The sequence below is a fragment of the Antrostomus carolinensis genome, unplaced genomic scaffold (assembly GCF_000700745.2).
Source record: "Antrostomus carolinensis isolate BGI_N321 unplaced genomic scaffold, ASM70074v2 scaffold9689, whole genome shotgun sequence".
Taxonomy (NCBI): domain Eukaryota; kingdom Metazoa; phylum Chordata; class Aves; order Caprimulgiformes; family Caprimulgidae; genus Antrostomus; species Antrostomus carolinensis.
In genome coordinates this window covers 50,050-69,225 of record NW_010340644.1, presented here as the reverse complement: position 1 = coordinate 69,225, position 19,176 = coordinate 50,050, and the positions used below count along the sequence as shown (strand labels likewise).

The window sequence follows — 19,176 nt, the reverse complement described above, 5'->3', positions numbered from 1 at the left end:
TCCTGCTGTGTCTGCTTGCAAGTGGAAGTATTTTTTTTTTAAATCTTATTGGTATGGCAAGCCTCACGTGCTGCCGCGTGTTTCCCGTGGTGCTGCCTTCTAAGCACGCCACGTGTTCGGCGTTTCCTGGTGTTGTGCTAATGCTGCAAATGGAGTTAGCATCTGAGCTTGCTCAGTTCTTGCAAATGCTTTCAGATGTTTTTGTCCCTATAGTCCAGGTTTAGTTCCTCCTAATTCTTTAAGTAGCCTTCATGCCTTCAGAATTTGGTGACCCTTATCTGAGCCTTTTCTCGTGTATTATTAGCGAAGTTTCCACTTAAACTTGAGAAGAAACTTCTTTATGGTGAGGGTGGCAGAGCACTGGAACAGGCTGCCCAGGGAGGCTGTGGAGTCTCCTTCTCTGGAGACATTCAAAAACTGCCTGGACACTTTCCTGTGTGATTTCATTTAGGTTCCTGCTCTGGCAGGGGGATTGGACTAGATGATCTTTCAAGGTCCCTTCCAATCCCTGACATTCTGTGTGATTCTGTGTATTTTTAGCCTCAACATTAAATCAATTTCCAAAGTTCCACTCCACTAAAATTCAAATTTAGTTTGGTATGAGATACTGATATGGAAAAGATCTAAAAAGTAATTTACTGAGTAGTAAATATCTAAAATATCTAAAAAGTAATTTAGTGTAGTAAGCATATTGCCCAAACAAGAAGCAGCTATTGATTTGAAAGTATGATTGATCTGCTTTATTTAGGAAAGTTCACAGAATCCTCAGCTTTGATCTTTAGTTTTCTCAGGGCAAAGGATTGTAAATTCCTGCTTCCTGTGTCCGAACTGAATGTTTTCCAAAAATTGCTGGAGAGACTGGGTTAAATTCAGCATAAAATAAATATTAGTTAAATGCCAAATTTAAACTGACAGTAGAAGGTTAGAAGTAGCAGAATACATAAAGTTGAAATAATATTTAATGTATATAATTTACACTGATCTGGCATTCTCTATTGATTTTAATGAGGTGTGGATGTGATGTCATGCAAATGATGCAACTCCTTTGGAGTGATGAAACTGTAGCCAATTTACATTGACAATTACTCTGTTACAATGGTCTTAGAAAGCAGAAGTCATATTATAGGGGTGTTTTTCATTGTACTTGCTTTGGGATTTATTTTCCCTGATCCTTTTCCAGCTTGGTAGAAAAATCCCATTCACTTTGCAGAGGTGTTCCAGCTGTCTCTAGGGACTTAACCTCTGCCACTTTGTCCTAGTGCCCTGACAAGCATTAATATCTTCTGTTTACTTCCAGAGTTATAAAGAAAATTCTGCAGTTGAAAAATCTGTGACCTTTCCTCTTATTTTTATGGGAATCCTGTTAACTTCAGTTAAAGTTTTGCCTTTATGTGTAATGTATGTGTAATGTGACTAAAACCTCTTGAAAGACATCACTGAAACTATTCACATACCACAAGTGAAAGCCTAAATCACTGCTGCTGCTACTGTTAGGGAAGTTGCTAGCTTTTGTTTTCATAATTGATTGTGGAAACCAATTGCTTTGAACTTTATTCTTTTAAAGTGGCATATTTAATCTCTGTCTTCTCATTCACACAATCTCCTCAGATCTTGGGTTTAGAATCTCTTCAATACTGGTAACAGTGTGCAGGAAAGAGAACACTAAATTCAAGATCTTGAGGACTCGTGTGTTCCTAATTACCGTGATTATTTAGATATTACAAAGAAAAGAGGTACTATTGTTGAAGTAAGGCATGTGCATGCTGATAAGTCAAGAGTATTACAACCTGCACCTCTCTGCACATCACCCTTCAACAGATGATGTCAGTATAATAAGAGTATTGTCACAGTCGATGAATAGTTAACGGTGAGACATTTTAAATGTGAAAATATCTTTGTAAAAAGATTATTTTCACTTTTTGCATGCATAATACAGCTTCCCAGTTCCCTCCTTTAGAATGTTGATCTGTGTAACTAAAGGATGTGGCTGTAATACAGCATGTGCATTTTTATGTCTCTGTTCCTTGAGCATGTGGCTGTTACTGTTATAGCAAGCATTTTGAATCGTGTGTGACTGTATCTCTCTTACTGTCCATCTTCAGTCAAGGCATCTCACAAAACAAAAGGCTGAAAACATAGTGGAATCCCTGGCTGGGTTCAGAGGTGGCACGTAACCTTTGATAGTCTCTGGAAGATGAAGTCAAATGGCTGCCAGCTTTACTTGGTTTTCCTTTTTGCTCTGTGCTGGGTTGAGGGTTCAGATTTAACACTCAGACACCCTCTGTGCCCACCCCGTGGCAGCCAGGCTCACCGTTGGTCCAGAGAAGCTGTTGGTCAGTCGCATGAAAAAAATTCAGCAAAAGACTTAATATTAGCTGATAAACTTGTGGTGTAATAGTTTTAAACTGAAAAGGAAAGTTGTTCTAATCAAACAAGATTACATTTTTCAGAATTTCTTTTAGGGGGGAGATATATCCATTTTCAGCTTTTGGGCTCAGTTCAAAAAGAAACCTTTGTGAAATATCTGTTATTTCCCAAAGGACAGAATTCTATTTTGCCCAGTTCGGTGAGCATACAGAATCTAGACTGCTGGCATCCTCCTGCTGCTGGCAGGACAGGAACAGTAGACTAGAGATCTGTCTGATCTCCTGTAAGTGTGAGAAAAGCAGCGACTTCAGTGACTGACAGCTGAGGTTTAGCTTGCCCACTGAACCTCCAGGCAATGCTTAATCCTAACGCTAGGACTAGAACAAAGTACACACAGGCGCTACAAGGAAACCAGGTGCTCTTTAGCTGAAGTCTGATGTTCAACTGACTTGTTCTGTTGCAATGGGAGCTTCAGTTAACACTCATGGCTCAATTTCTCAAATAAAAATCCTTCCGCATAAACAGAGCCCCTGGAAAATATGGTGGCTGTTCTGCCACCTGCAGTTGTCCTGTTGATTGTGATGTAGGATATTTTGATCTGAGAGTAGCATTTATCATGCTACAGCAACACTTGTGGCTGCCTGTACTGGTAAGATTAATTTAGTCTTTGTGAGGAAAACTTTGAAGATTAAGAAGCACAAGTACTAATTTTCACTATGATTAATAATCCAGACAGAAAGTACTGGAGCCTTCCGAATAATAGGGGACCTGGCATCTGTTCACCCCATTGCACTCTCTAGCACTTTTTAAGACCCTTCTGAAAGAATGAATGGATGCAGTGAATAAGCTGGGGATTCTCTGCAGTGTGTATGTACGTCCATGGGCATGCGTATATACATGTATATATGTGTATAGTTTGTATACACTTATATGTATATATGCATGTAAGAACAGAATTTCAATATATGTATCACATAAATACTTAGGGATTTGCTATGATTTTTTATACAATGACAACTGTTTCACCTTTTCCTCTCTTTATACATCTCTGAGCCAACACAAAAACGTCATCTGTGAGCACAGCCAGCTTTGAACCGTTACTTGTTACTTATGTTGTCTATTACCCTCTGACTAGAAGCTTTTGTGGTGTGATGCCACGAATGGACGTGCACGCTCCTCTGTTGGTGCTTTTTCTCTCACTCAACTGTCACGCCTTTCTCCTTTCTTCCCCTTCCTTCCCTGTTGAACCTCACTGTTGCATAACCCAGCATGGAGTCCACGGAGCGTTTCAACCCCAGTGTCCTGAAGGACTCTGCCCTGTCTACACACAAACCCATTGAGGTGAAGGGCCTCGGCGGCAAGGCTACTATAATTCACGCCCAGTATAACACCCCGATCAGCATGTATTCCCAAGATGCTATCATGGATGCAATTGCAGGCCAGGCACAAGCCCAGGGTGGAGAATTTGCTAGGTAAGGTTATCTCCTTGTGTGGAATGCTCTTTTTCTGTGTGGCATATCTAACAGTCCCTACGTGCATGACACAGTAGCTCTTCCTGGACTCTTCTTTTCTGGAGCATCTTACACATGAAAAATGCAAATGAGTCCTAGATAGTGTTTGACAGCACTTCATTGTTTTGAAGTTAAAAGGATGGATGGTCAGGATTTGTAACATTTCTTTTTTTGTATTCTTCCTAGAACTGGTAAAACCACAAAAATATACATAGTGCTCTGTATATGACATTGGATGGCTCTTCATTTTTGATGACTGTGCTTTGTAATAACCACTCAGAAAGAACGGGAAAGGGGGGTGGAATTTTTATTGATACATGAAGAACACAAAATATGTATTTAGTACTGGCTAGTGTTTTATTCTTCAGAATAGAATGTTGTGCTGTATTATCCCTGTCCCTAGTTTACGCTCTGTACGTCTTACACATGTCCTTTGGACTATGGCAAAATCCATTGATCTTTAATAATTCTGCTTTTCCAGTGCATGATTCTGGTAATCTTATCTGATAAACATATCCACAACTGTTATGACTTAACTGAAATGACATGTGCAATGAATGTAGCCAGGTTTCTCTCTTTTGGGTATTTTTCTACCCAAAATAGAATTTCCTTTCTTTTCACGTGACACCAAAATATAGGTATAGCAACATTTTTTAACGTAGTTTCTTTTCAGTATGTTAGCTGCAGGCTTATTCAAAATGTAGATGGTTTATGTATTTGCTTATGCATTTGCTTGTGCTCCCTTTCACTGGCCATTTCTTTTTTTTTTTTGTTTTTTGCACCATTATTATTCTGTTGTTCATCACAACTCTTCCTAATGATGAATCCCAAATAATACCTTTAGTTGGTTTTGACCGTGACGTGGTGAATTTCCACAGGTGTCAGCAGACTCGTATTTCCAATTAGCAAAGTACAGTCAAATAAGTTGATTCTATGTGTGTTCTTTATAATGGTTCATGTCTTTCATAGACATGGATTATATGAGACATTTTATGATATATTGCCATTTTCTCCTAAAAGCTGTAACATAATGTAATGCAAATAGTAATGTTTAAAAATTTTATCTACTTAAATGAGCAATGTTTATAAAGTGTCACTACTGAGCACGTGGATTCTTTTCATTTTATACACAGCACATTAAAATAATCTTTCGAGTGCAGTTCCAATCGCAGGATTGGCTCTGCTGGACTGGAAAACATCATCTTTTCCCACCTGTGGAGGGCGTCAAAACACAGCGTGTTGCAGGGAGAGGAAAATGCCCTTTCTGGAAAATCCCAGATAGGGTGAGGGAAGTCCAAGGAGTGCAACTAGAACTGGAAGATCAGTACGCTTTCCGACGGGTTAGGGATTTGTCTTAACATGTAGAATTGTGAAGTAAAGAATCTGAATAATTAGGAAGGCTAGACTCATAAATCATAAGGTGGTAATGAATTATATTAGTTTATACATATATCTTTAAAAGAGCCGAATGGATCCATAGAATCAAAATTAAAAATAGATATTTATGGACTGTTGAGTCATTGCACCAGTAACAGCAAGATCTGTGTTAAATGCCACTAGCAAAAGCTCCGTTCTCATTTTTTTTTCTCATTTTGAACATGGAATCCACCTATCACATGGGTGGTTTTGAAATGAGGTTATTATTTCCATTAATACTTTTGTATCAGACAATTCTAGTGGATTATTCTTTGCAGACAGCTCCATGACTATGTTCGCTCCTGTAATGTTGCAAAAAAAGTTTTTCTGCAAGATCCACTATATAAACTACCGTTTAAGCTTTTTGTTAATTTTGGAATGTGACTCCTAAGCCTAACATTCACCTGGCCCCAGAAGAAACTAATGTTTCTATTCCTGTGTGCGGTTAGCTGCAGGGGACTCTAAATCTACTGTGCTGTGAGCTACAGCCTGTTTTGTAATTTCTTTTTTTTTAAACTCGTAACACTTGGTGACTAAACAATTTTCTTGGTAGGTTATTTTGTTAAAATTACCACAGCATTTTTAATCTAAATATAAAGGCAAGGTTTGTGCTGGTATAACAATGGCCTACCCATTGACTGGTGTTCATTCAGTTAAATCTGTAACTCATTTCTTTATGGTGTTGCTTTGACCTCTGTGACATTCTGGACTTTAGTTTGCAGTGGAAACTGAGGATGTTCTTTAGTTTGTTTAGTTGATCCAAGTCTGAGACAAGATTATGCTTAATGCAGAAATATTTGTATGAGAAGTTTGTCATATAAAAGCAGACCAACTTGTGTGCCAATTCATTTTGTCTCAATTCTCTGCCTGTAATTTGATCTCCGCAATTAATTAGTCTTCTTTGGGCCTTCCATGTTAGGTTAGAGCTAAGCCCTGAAGCCACAAGGTGTATGTAAGCTGGTAAGCATGCTCAGACTGCAGATCAAAAGGGCTTTTTTTCTTTTTGTCACACAATAGCTGGAAACACTGCTTACTTCTTTTACTAGTGATGAAGAATAGATGGGCTGAAGATAGGAGTTCAGTTTCTGCTTTGACCATTTGAAACCAGTGATGTTTTAACTGAAGTCAGTGAGATCAGAATCAGGCTCGTGTCACTTAGACGATAACCCACACTTATTGGATCACCATGGATTACACAAAGGAAAGCATATAAATTATTTATGCTGCAGTTATTCAGACCTCATGCTGGAACTTAAGAGTAGAAAAAATTGAATTGCCTGACTTGGAATCTTTTCTCACTCTATGTTGCTTTGTTTTAATTGATGTTGCTATACCAAGAACCAAGAGTTGGTTGAAGTAAAACCATGTGGTCAGTACATTTCTGTCAAACCTCTTCTGAATTCCATTATGCAGTTTTATCCAAATTCACAAGTCACGTAAGTAGACATGAATCCAACAACTTTATCAGGATTAAGATCTAACAGTTCTAGCGGCAGAATCAATAATGTGATTGTACAAACTAACATCTCCTGTATCCTCTACAGTAACTCGACTTGGCTGATAATTTACCAAGCTGTGTGAACTGTTTGTTGGGTTGATTTTTAAAGCTTTTTTTTTAATAGTTAGAATCAGTCTAATATCCAAGGTCACAATGTTTCATTGTATGTCTACATCACAGGTAGAACACTGCAGTGTTCCTAAGCTTTTACTTATTATCTACTTAAATTAAATCTGAATGACTCCAGGGAGTGATTCACAGGGTAAACCATAGTTTGTAATGAACTTCAAGAAAAAAAAAGTCACATTGGTACTTATTCAAAGAGATTTGAATGTGTTAAAAGCTTGTTTTAATGTTAATAATGTGTGATTTGTATGATGATGTGAAAAAGGGGGACAATTTTTATTGAATCCTACTAAAAAAACCCCTCAAAAGCTCTAACCTATTTGGGAAGAATTTTTTTTCAGTAACATCAATTTAAAGTAATACGCTTAAAGATGCATGGTATTTCTGCACATACACACCCAGATGGAAAAAAAATTAAATTAAGAAGAGGTACAACAGAGGTATTAACATGGTTATGTGCATCTTTAGGCTCTCTGTAAGAATCAGCTGTCACATTTAGGTTTATGAAATGCTCATAATGAGTATTTTACACTTCTGTGCTGAGTGGCTCATATGTCCTAATTACTCATCCACAATATAATTATGATTTTTAAAAAAGAAAAAAAGGCCTGTTGCATTATGGACAGTGTTGGAAATATTCCAATGGATTGCATTAATTTAGCTCAATGTAGATGCGTGTGTTTCAATCTGCTAGGGAAGGTTAATTCACCAAGCTCCATTTCCTGCCTTAATCATCTACCATAAGGATATTAATATGTCATATTAATGCCGCACATTGCTACTCTGAAATTTGTGGTCCAGCCTCTAGCGTTGTTTAGCTACCTTTGAGCTAATGGCATGTCTATACATACAATTTTAAACTGCTTTTTTTTATATTGGTCATAATATAAGAACAAAACCTTTCAGCTAGAGGATTTAAACAAAGGTATTTGAACTGTCCATGACTTGCACACGGCTGTTGCCACAGTAGTCTACGGTTGAAATCAGCAGTGCTCTCTGTCCAGTGGTTTATTATCCACTCTCCAACTGTCTGCTGCTGTGAAATTTGCTATCACATACAGCAGTTTTTTAAGCTTCAGCATGATTAAAAAATAAGTCTGGCCAAAACCAGGCAGGCACCTATGACAGGAATACAGGGCAAGGGCAATTGTGTGCTTTGTCAGTGCTGAGGCATAGGCCTGAAGTGCCTCTGGGAACTTGAAAATGGGGTCACCTTCTAGGGGAGCTTTCACTGGACCCTTTATAGCGACAGAACTTTTCAGGTAGCCAAGAGTCAGAAGTGGCAGCAGAATGGTCACAAGGGGGTTGTAATACTTTTGGTATTACAGAGTATCCCTGTTCAGTGTAAAGTCTATTTCTGCATGAAGTCAGCAGAAGGCAGAACTCCTTCCTGTGGTTACTTCCCTCCTTCAGCAAGCCCTTCTGCCCTGTATGTAGAGCCAAAAGAGGAGCACTGCTGCTCCCTCTCCCATCTTCCATCTGAAGAAGGATATGGCACTGATTTGTCCATTGGTGCACACAGAAGCAACACGAGTGGAAGCCACTGATGGCCCACCCTTCCCAAAGTAAACAAGTCCACATTATGCGTTCCATACCTGTTAGAGTTTAGGTATTGTAAAGATAGCAGTCTCAGTAACATGAGCTTAAAAAGGAGGTGGAAAATGCTGCTTCCTCCTACGTCTTTCATGCTGAGAGACTTTTTTACATAACTTTAATATTTTGTGGCAGAGCTTAAACTGAGGACTCGGGTTTTTTCTAAGCTATGCTCCAGCACATAGGTGATAGTACTGAAACATATAAAAGAAAAATAAATGTCTTTTCTACCCTGCTGGGTCCGCAAGAAAGCGAGAAGTTGCATATACTGGGGGTTATGAGGAATACAAATACTCCTCTAATGAAAAAAAATGGGGTGCTATGGGGTCCATATCATATGTAAGCACACATCTTACTTGAACACGTCCCATGCTATTGCTAGGTACAAATCCATTAAAACAGCATATATTATGCATTGCTGAAGAAGAGGAGTATGCCAGCTGGAAAAGACTGATACTTAAGGCACTACCTGGTAATATTTTTAATTACGGTGTATGTTACTGCTGCATGCAGGATATCAGACATGCTTCTTGGCTTTTTCTTGATTCCTCTCAGGCTTTCAAATCACAAATCCAAATTCTCTAGATTTTTCTCTGCATAATGGTGTCTTAGAGAATGCTAACTTTGAGCCTGAACCAAGGAAGCAACTTTTATAGCAGGTGACTGCTCCTGGAACTTTATAGCAGTGACTTAGTTGGACCAAATGGCCCAGCAGAGCCATTTCTCAATTTTCATGAAGTTGAGCATGCTGCTTGTAAAGCTCTGTATGGAATAGCATGTTAAAGCTCTTACAATAAATAACTTGCTTCAAAAATAGACCTTGCATTTAGAGAAGTCATGGAGCCAAGTTACTCCAAGCACACATCATCCCCTCAGTGTATATTTCTGCAGCTCTGTTAATATTTAATTTTAACTGTATGCTATGCAGAAGTTATTTTCGCAGGGGGGGGAAAAAGCTATTAAGTTACTAAGTCTGATTCTAGCTTGTATCATAAATCAAAGAGGGGTTACCTCACTTGCACTACAGAGCTTCGTAGATTTGACTTTAGGAGTGCAAAATTGGAAGTTTTTTCAGGGATATATCAGTTTTTAAGGTGATTAGAGATTTTGTAAGGCTGTAAGATACATTCTGCTGTTAAAGATTTCAGATACAAAATATGTATACAAGTCTTGAGTGCAAGTCTAGATGACTTATGCTTCACTTGTTTAGTAGACAATGAATCCAGGGTTATGGCAGCTGGAAGTTTAATCCGAAGTTTGGCAAGGAATAATCATCTCTAGAAAAAACTCTAAAAGCCTATCGCATTATTTTTACAATGAAATATGTTTTAAATACACTGGCCCAAAACTGTAATAAGACATAACATAAAACAGCATTAACATGAAGCTGTTTTTATAAGAAATAATATGGGACAAGACTGCTCAGAGAAATACAGGTTTTGTCTGGCCAGCTCTCCTTTATCACCACACATTACTCGAACCACCGTAAGCTTGTGGCTGCATTGGCTGAGAAGTCATGAACAGACATTTCCAGACATTTTCCCACTCTTCTGAATATGCAGATCTGAATGATAACAGGCCATTTCAAAGACAGAATGAGCCATAACAGTCTTAATTCACATAAAATTGATCTATGTATTTTTTTTTTTAAGTGGTATTTTCAAGTCTATGTTTTGGATTGCTGTTACTCTGGATGAGAAGCTGTAAGACCAGAGAGAGGTTGGGACGAAAGCTACCATGTGCTCTTTCACAACGTTTCACTTTCTAAATTGCAGTACCCTTCCTATTAAAGATCCTCACATAGACAGTGCCTCTCCGGTGTATCAGGCTGTGCTTAAAACTCAGAACAAGCCTGAAGATGAAACTGAAGACTGGAGTCGCCGTTCTGCCAATCTGCAGTCTAAGTCTTTTCGCATCCTTGCCCAGATGACTGGAACGGAGTACAGTAAGTCTAATAACAAAACATCTCCCTCATCCTGATTTAGATTCATGTCTTTATTTTCTTACCCCAGTATTAACAACTGATACTCAAGGAAGACTTGTGTCCAGCTTGTACTTATAGTCAGTGAGGGCTGAGGTCAGGGAACCCTGGATGTAACTTGAGGGAACTGGGGAATCAGTGTTTAATCTCACCTTATGCTTTACGAAAAAATTCTTTGATCTGCCAGAGGTCTCACCATAAAAGTACAACAGACTATACAGTAAAAGAGCATTTGGGACCCCACACTACTTCTTACTTACAACTCAAATCTCTGCAGTCTAATCTTTCTTTTTCCAGCAGCCCACACATCCAAAGCTGTCCATTCATTAGAAAAAAAGATTATCAACTTCTGTCTCTTGTGACAGTCTTCTATACAAGTGACTTCCAGAGGTCAAAAAAATCATGGATCACCATTTGTATTGCACCTATGGTTCTGTCAGCCCTGTTATCTAAACCTAGATCTGCTATGAACATCATGGGAGCTTGAACTTTGTTGCTTGTTGCCTATGGAAGTGTTTTTCTGACCACCTGGTACTAACCTCAGAGCTTGTTTCTGATCTAGAGAGAAGGAAGTTCAGGGACCTTTACCACATCAGGGGGAAATACTTAGTATTTCCTCCTCTTATGAATCTGCTGCTGCCTCTCATGCTTTCCTACAGAGCAGCAGGCTCTCTCTGTAGCAGCATTGCCTACAGCTGTGAAACACTGCTAATAAATGAACGAGAAAGTAGTTGTAATAGCTGCTTTCCTACTGACATCCTCCTTCTGAGCTCTAGGGAACTGCTCCTTTTCATGCTCTTCTCACAAAATCCACTGCTGCAAAGTCAGCATGAGTGCACCTTTAGATAGGCTTTTGATACATTTCTAAAGAATTTGTAATTTCATCATAAAGCCAATTCCTTCCTTCCTTCCTTTCTTTAACTGAAACATTCCTTTGCTTGCAGTGCAAGATCCAGATGAAGAAGCCCTAAGGAGGTCAAGGTAGGCAACTCCCTGTGAGAAGTACGGTTTTCTCCTTACTGATAACCAAATAATGTTTTAAAAAAGCATTAATAAGAATGTACGTTATTATCTTTTTGTCTTAAAATATTCTAATACATTTACTTAAAAATCACTAAAATTAAAATGCTATCAGTGAGAGGTATTTGAATGAAAAGGATAACAAATTAGCATGATTTTAGGAAAGACACTGCAAAATTCCTGAAGTGTGTATTTAAATCTGAAAGCTCTCTGCACATGCAACTTCTGTGTACTTTACTGGGTGTGTGAATGCAATGAGTTCATGAGACCAAGCCCTGTGTAACTGCTTGATTGTGTAAGTGGATGAAGATATATAATGTTGTGATAGCAGTGAAATTTGTGAGCAATTTATTTGGATGACTTGTGATTGACATTTGATTCTCTTGAAATGATACAGTAAAGGACTTGTTTCCATCCATATCCATAATCATTTGCTTACATTTTGATTGGAATAAATACAACCCAAATTTGTAGAACATGGGAGCACAGGACTGCTTTTGCTAGCGGATAAATGTATTTGTTTCATATGATCTACCAAAAACACTGAAAAAGTGGATATGTTCACAGATATAATAAGGAATTAAAGATTTATCACCTTATGTTGTCCTGTATAGCTAGGAAATAGATTTATTAGAGTTTCTTATGTTGAGCTTAAAAATTGTGGTTGAATTAGAGTATCCTGCGGGCAAGCCTGATTTTCTGTTTGTGTACTTCAAACCCCTCTATCACGTTAGCTACTCTAAGCTGCTGGCTGGGTTTGTGGTGTGTTTGATACTCAATCCACTTTTTCTTTTCCTTTTTTTTTTTTTACTGCCATGTGGCTTCTATAAAGGTTCTGAGCTTTTGATCACAGTGCAAGTTACAAATGTTGAATCAGTGAGAAAGATGGCTGTCATCTTCCCCGTGAAATACAAGTATACTTTCAGTTTGTTTGCTATAAACCTTCCATTGCAGTTCACCAAAGTTCATGGCTAGGTGCCTGAACACCAGGCTTGAAATTGCATCCCTCAGGGATTTATTTTATTTCTTCCCTCAAATGTGCAAGCCTAGTTTTTATTAAATGTATTGTGCATTATCCGTTTTGATGTAACAGCACATATCCAAATCCTTACTGTGATGGAATTTAAAGCATTGTGCTGAACTTAACAGTCCCCCATACACATCTGAGAGTAATATGTTGTTTTAAAGAAATAACCTTTCTAACTGTAGCCTGTGGCTTTGGAAAATACTAGATATGGGAAACTTAACATGGTATCAGATACGTTGAAAATAATTATCTAGTAACACATCAACATGTGTACATTGCACGTTCTATTCAGTGTAACTTTAAGTACATGAGTATATCCACTGTGCTTTGCACATTGTCTGCAGTTCTGAGGTATCGCCATGCCATCCTTTTTTTCATAGGACAGTTATGGTTAGGGGTGTATTTAGGCACAGCTGTGTTACCCAAGGAGGTTTAAGAGCGTTCATTGGTAGTAGAAGCAGAAGGGAATATATACACTAGGTAGTTATAAGGGTACAGTGCAATTGGCATGAGCTCTGACGCAAGGAATGAAATGGGGTCTCCTTCCTAAGTGCTTGGCCCATCGTGGTGGCTTAGTACATACCTCAACCGTTGCACTCCACCGCAGATTTGGTAGCAACAGCATGCATGCTGCTCTTTTGGGCCTGCTGGACCCCTCCTGTTTAATCTTTTGGCAAGGCCTCAGCCACTTCTGATTTTGTAAAGCATGGAAGGACCTATGTCAGATGCTCAGAATCCATACTTTACCTCCACTCTTCCAGCACAGTAATGGAGTAGAAACTCCTCTTCAGTATCCACTCCAGACAGCCTGTACAGCCACACCTTTCTCCACGCCCACAGTTTGAGATCACCTGGAAGGCTTCCTGGGCTCCCGAAAGCAAAAGGTTTCCATGGAACTGTGGAACCTGAGGCTTGCCAGATTCAGTGTTGCATTAATCCCATGCTGTGATGGCTTTTTGGAAAAATCCTTCATGTTCCAAAACTGAAACAGAGATTTCACAGTGTGGAGAATTTTAGTCTTGGGGCATGCTGTGAGCAACCTCTCTCTGATGCTTTCTCTTGTCTCTTTGTGTCAGCTCTTCAGTGTAGTCAGCAAGAACTGCATGAAATGGTGATCAGGTTTCTTCCAAACACTTGGAGAAAAAAAAAAATAGGCAAAAAAATACATGTAGCTTATTTTTGGGAGAGCTGTTTTACGTAAAAATAGTCACTTCTAGATTGCTGCTTCTAACTTCATGACACATGCTCTGAACAAAACCCATAAAGCTTGGGAATTTTCAGGTGCCAGAATATTCCTTTCAGTTAGTATTAATGGGCACATTGCAATGACTGTCCTTGGCTCATGCCACTGCTATTTTGAAGGCGCACATAAGATTATAACTTGCTATGAAAACTTTCCTTTGCTGTTGTGGTGATTGTTACGATATCCATTTCAAACCAAACAGATGTTTCTGAATACCTTTTCCTTGAATGGAGGGGTGTATCTTTAAAGCAGTAAGGAAATTCTTAAATTTCATGCAAGACCCACTGTAGCTAGTATGTTCCAGTGTAACTTGAAAAAAATGCCATCATGAAGTTTCAGCATTTCAGCTAGGAATACTTTATATATATTAATTACCTAAAAGCATAAAAGATAATTTGAGAAGTCATACATCAAGACTCCTTTAGGAGCGTTACTTGCATGAGATTGTATTATTAGGAACAGAAGATTTAGAAATATCAGTGAATTTGTTGGCATTTACTCTGTTTGTTGTTTTGTGCTTTCTTCAGCCTGAGGAGTAAAACCAGCCCAGTCTGTTCATTTCTGCTCGGCTGTTTTCACTCTCAGGTTCTGCTGCTTTAACACAATTGTTTTGTGGTTTGGGTGTAAATAATGAAGGGAAAATTACCTTGTTTGCAATGCTATCAAATACATTTTGCAAATAACAAGAACATTTTATTTTCCATTCTGTTTGATATACTTTCCTTGACTGTGCTCTCATCCCACATTCTCCGCCTTGTCCTTTTATTTACAAAACCTGAATTTAAATTAGAGAACATCTAGAAAAGATTAAATCCTGAAAGGTGCTGAACATTGCTTACAACTTCCTCGAGCACCTCAGTCTGCAGGCAAAGGTAACTTGGTGTTTGCCGGAGGTGGCCAATACTACACCACAAGACTCTGCTTTGAAAATCCCATGTTATTCTGCTTTTTTATGCAAATGACCAGAAATATTTATGCAAATGTCAACGCTTATACTCACTTATGCAGAGAAAAGCTATAGGAAAGTAATGCTGAAACCTGTGGCTGATGGTCCTTACAGGAAGGGCAGCAGGATATATATATAGGCTTACCTGGGTATTACAGAATGGAAAATATTTGCATTAATTTTGCTTTTGTATGGAGTTAACTTTCACTGACTGCTCAGTTCAGGGGGAAGGAGGAAAAAGCCGAGAGAATCTGCTGGCAGGAAAACAATGGGATTACACTGCATTTCTAGCAAAAGCAGCCCTGTAATACCAAGCACAAGTCAAAGAATATGAAGTTATAAGTTACTTCACAGTAACAAACAACTGCAAAACCTTTCATACGTGGTCCAGAAAGGATCATACAGCCGCCTTTAGGCTGATTTGAGAGCTGAGGTAAAAATCCAAATAAATTGCCATTGCCCTAGTTATAAGGCAGGGGAGTGGTAGTCATGATCCCTAACCCCTTTCTTTCTCCCTCCTTTCTTCTCTGTGTATGTCTCTCTCTCTCTCTCTGTCTCTGTCTTTCTCTCTCTTTCTTCATGCCACAGGGAAAGGTTTGAAACGGAACGTAACAGCCCACGCTTTGCCAAATTGCGCAACTGGCATCACGGCCTATCGGCGCAAATCCTTAATGTTAAAAGTTAAAAGCTCACCTTTAGCAGGCAAATACATGAGGCAGAGAATTACAGTAAAAAATTAACTGCTATCCTGAGTTAGAGCATAAGAGCGACACACACAGGAAAGACTTACTGCTAGGGCCTTTCTCTGAGTGCCTCTTCGGTAGATTTCTGTTATTAGCCTGGTATCCACTCACTGTCACCAAAAGTAAAAACAACCTGGTTCGTGTTCTTCATTATAAAGTAGATTAGCCTTTGTCCTTTACTATATCAAATATAACTTCAGTATACAGGAAAAAATCACTGTTGTACTCTCTTAACTTTAATTCTAGAAGAAAATGAGAGGGAAGATACTGACAGTATTTCTTTAAGAGGAAGAGGAACGAGTCTTTGACTGAGTTTTACTGCTGTAAAGATAATTAAGTACGAGAATGTGAGATGAAAAAGAAAAGTGAGCCTGGCCTAGACTTTGCTAAATGTACAACATTCTTAGTTTGCATAGTTGAATGATGCTGTTTGAAATAAGATACTAGCAATGCAAAGTTATATTTCTTCAATATATTACACTGGTAGAAGTAATTTGCTGAAGCCATTGCTGCAACTTTTCTGTTGGAAACCTGAATTTCTCATTATATGAAAGCTAGAGATAGCTGTGGTTGCGCAGGATCTGTGAGGAAATGACATTTTGGTAGAGGTGATTTTGGAGTGAGAAGAATATATAGTACTACTGGTGCACCGAAGTTTTTAAAAGCATCTTGTAAGTTTTAAGGACTATGTTGCCCATTCTGTATTGCTCTTGCTTTGACCCACGTTTTTTTCTGTATATAGCAGCATGCTTTATCTGAAATAAAAGGATTTAAAACTAAAATAACTATGTGCCTGTTTTACACAGTACTGTATTCTGTTTTAAAACAATAGCTTCTTCAACTGATTATCGAAAGAAGGAGAATTTTTCTTTCCACAATGGAAAATTTGTTCAAAAAGCTTTCCCCTATTATGTATAATTCTTACTGACCTTTAAATTATCTGAATTAGAGTAAACCTGACAAAGCAGTGGAAAGAACAAATACCGTATTAGGTGTGAATGAAAACAAGGCATAATTAAGAGATGTTAGAAGACAACCTTTTGAGAATATCCTTTAGCATTGCCATTTGAATAATATGCATTCTCTGGCACTAATTTGTGCCCATGGCGAAGGCATTGAGACATTGCTGGTGCTTAGAATGGGATCATTTTCTTTCAACATTACAATAGTGCTTTGTTTTCAAGCTTTGTCGGTCAAGATATGGCAAACCTATACCGAAGGCCCCCAAATATTTCTGTATTCTGTGTGAAGTACTTGAAGAGCAATGTCACTTCCCTTTCTAGTTTATGCTCTGATCATCAAATGAAGCAAAGAAATGCAACTAAATTAAACTGTTTGTGGTTTCCATAGAAGCAGCTGATGTTAGGCCTCAAGAATTTGCAATAGGAGTCCTTACCATTGATTGATGCAAAAGTTTCTGGTGATAAAACACAGGTTTCTGCAATGGAAGATTGACTGTTGCAGCCCTGCCTACCGCCCTCTATAATTTTTTTTTCACTTCTGTAAACTGCTAATTAGGTACCTTTATCTGGTAGCAGTAATTTTGATCAAAGAGATTAGTGCATGAGATTAGATTGAAACTGAAACTTTTTGCTGCTTCCAAATATCTGGAATTAATATCAGTAGTTCACACAAGAACAAATTTCATTCAAACTCCCATTGTTTTCCTGTGTTATAGAAGGAAGGAAAAGCTACTGTTCATGGAGTGTTTTGCATGAATCAACCAAATGCTCGAGTGTTTAAAGGAAAAAAAAAAATCTAGCTAACATACTTTTAAAAAGATAGCATTTTTTTTAGTATTATTTAAGAGTACATGACAACTAGTCCCTTTTAAAAAGCAATTCACTTTTCTTAGACAAGTACCATAGCAATTCAGTAAGCATGCTATTTAATACATGATGTTTATTTATATTTTCCTTATGGGAACACAAACAGATTCTGATCATACCACCTTACTAGTGCCTGTGGAAAATCAGCATAACTGCATGAAATTAAGAGCAACATTTTAACTTTTCCTGAATGTTGCTGAGATCAAACTTTGGTTCAGAGTGGGTGAATTTTATTTATATATGGGAAATATTTAAAATATCAATACGCAATTAACTTTTTTTTCATAAACATTAAATGGACCTAAGTAAAAAATCTTCCAGTTCTATTTTTCAACCAAATTAAATGGTTTTATGAATAAGTAATAATACTGTGTTTCCACTTAAATAGGAATTGTGTATTCTTAATGTTTTATGAACATAATACAGATACTATTCATTTCAAGTAGTCCTAGTGCATGTACTATAATGGAAAATAAAATGTCTAGATTATATCTCAATTTTTACACTTAATGTTATTTTTAAAAGTATTTTTTAATAATCAGAAAAGCATAGTTTGATCAGCTGTGAAATTAATGCTGGTGTAATTAAGGTGTAACCCCTTCCCCTAAGCTCTGCTTCACTGGATTTAATGATAAAAATTCAGTGCATATAAACCACATAATCAGAGAAATAGCTGTAATCCTTTTTTCTGGAGAATACAAAATAGAATCTAAACACTCTCCAAGGTTGTGGACTTTCAATTCTTTATGTAATTATAGAAAAAAAAAAAGTAATAGAAAAAATCTTGAATAGTTGGTAACTTTTGGAACTTTTGCAATGATAAAAACCTTTTGTGAAGGTGCTGCCATTAATCCCTAAGGCAAGACTGTTAACCACACTGTATTTCTACTGCTTAGTCCAGTCCCTCTCAAAAAATCTCCCAAGTGATGGGCTTTGTTAATTAAACTGTCAGTCAAATTTTTCTATTCAGTTTCTTGTTTATATTTAGACAAGTAATTCCTTAACTCTCACTTCTCAAAAATCTGCCTCTTATGTTGTTCTGGCAAACTTCAAGCCCAGAAAATGAATGTTATGGGTCTTTCTTTACATAACTATTAAGAGGCCTTGTTTTTCCCTCCTGAGTAGGTGGCAGACTTTTCCTGTAAGATGGAGAAATTGTGCTGGATTTGCCATTCTACTTCATCTCATTGCTAGAGACTGTAATAGACGTAGGCCTGACAAGAAATCATTAACAGCTTTAAGAAACCACTAGCTTGGTTCTAGCAGAAGTCAAGTCTGGCCTGGTTATGTTCTGTTTTTATTGTGTCCAGGCTTATCTCACTGTATGTTGCTTCTGATTGATCAGCCCCATCTTGCAGCGTTTCCTGACTGTTTGCAGAAGTTTGCTGATTTGCCTAGGAAGAACAGTCTCAGTTTATGGCAGTGAGGCTTAAAAGAGGTTCCTGACTGAAGACTCAATGAGTCATGTAGTCCTTTAAAATAGCACTGATGATAGGCAGGTATATCCGTCCCACGCTGGATATATTTTGAACCGTGACTGTTCTGCTGAGCAGAGGACAATGGTTGGTGACAATCCTGATTTCTAAATAGCCTCCGTGCCAAAAAAAAAAAGTAAAACGCAGGGTGTGGATAGTGATAATAACCCCCTGCCCTTCCCAATACTGCCAGTAAAGCATAGTGTTATAAGCATTTAATGAAGATACAGGAAAGCTGATGCCAGTAGGAAATCAAAGCCAAAAGGCCTTCCAGGTAAATCTGCTTGTCTGGTTATGACACAGGGAAATGCTCATTTTCTGCTGTGGTATAAGACCGTTTGATCTAAACTAACCTGTTTCCTGAATACTGCTGCCTTGTCTTCTACCCAGATGGTCTCCTC

General features: G+C 38.0%; 1 protein-coding gene across 1 annotated transcript in view; it reads left to right on the top strand.

Moving 5' to 3' along the window:
- The window catches only part of LOC104531363 (LIM domain-binding protein 3), a gene marked incomplete at its 5' end in the record, with an annotated part of 56,546 nt that overhangs the window by 109 nt on the left and 37,261 nt on the right, over positions 1–19,176 (top strand). The window contains 3 exons of the mRNA XM_010176221.2: positions 3,636–3,839; positions 10,287–10,456; positions 11,437–11,473. Coding sequence (XP_010174523.1) covers positions 3,636–3,839; positions 10,287–10,456; positions 11,437–11,473 — 411 coding nt within the window. The remainder of the gene's footprint in view (positions 1–3,635; positions 3,840–10,286; positions 10,457–11,436; positions 11,474–19,176) is intronic.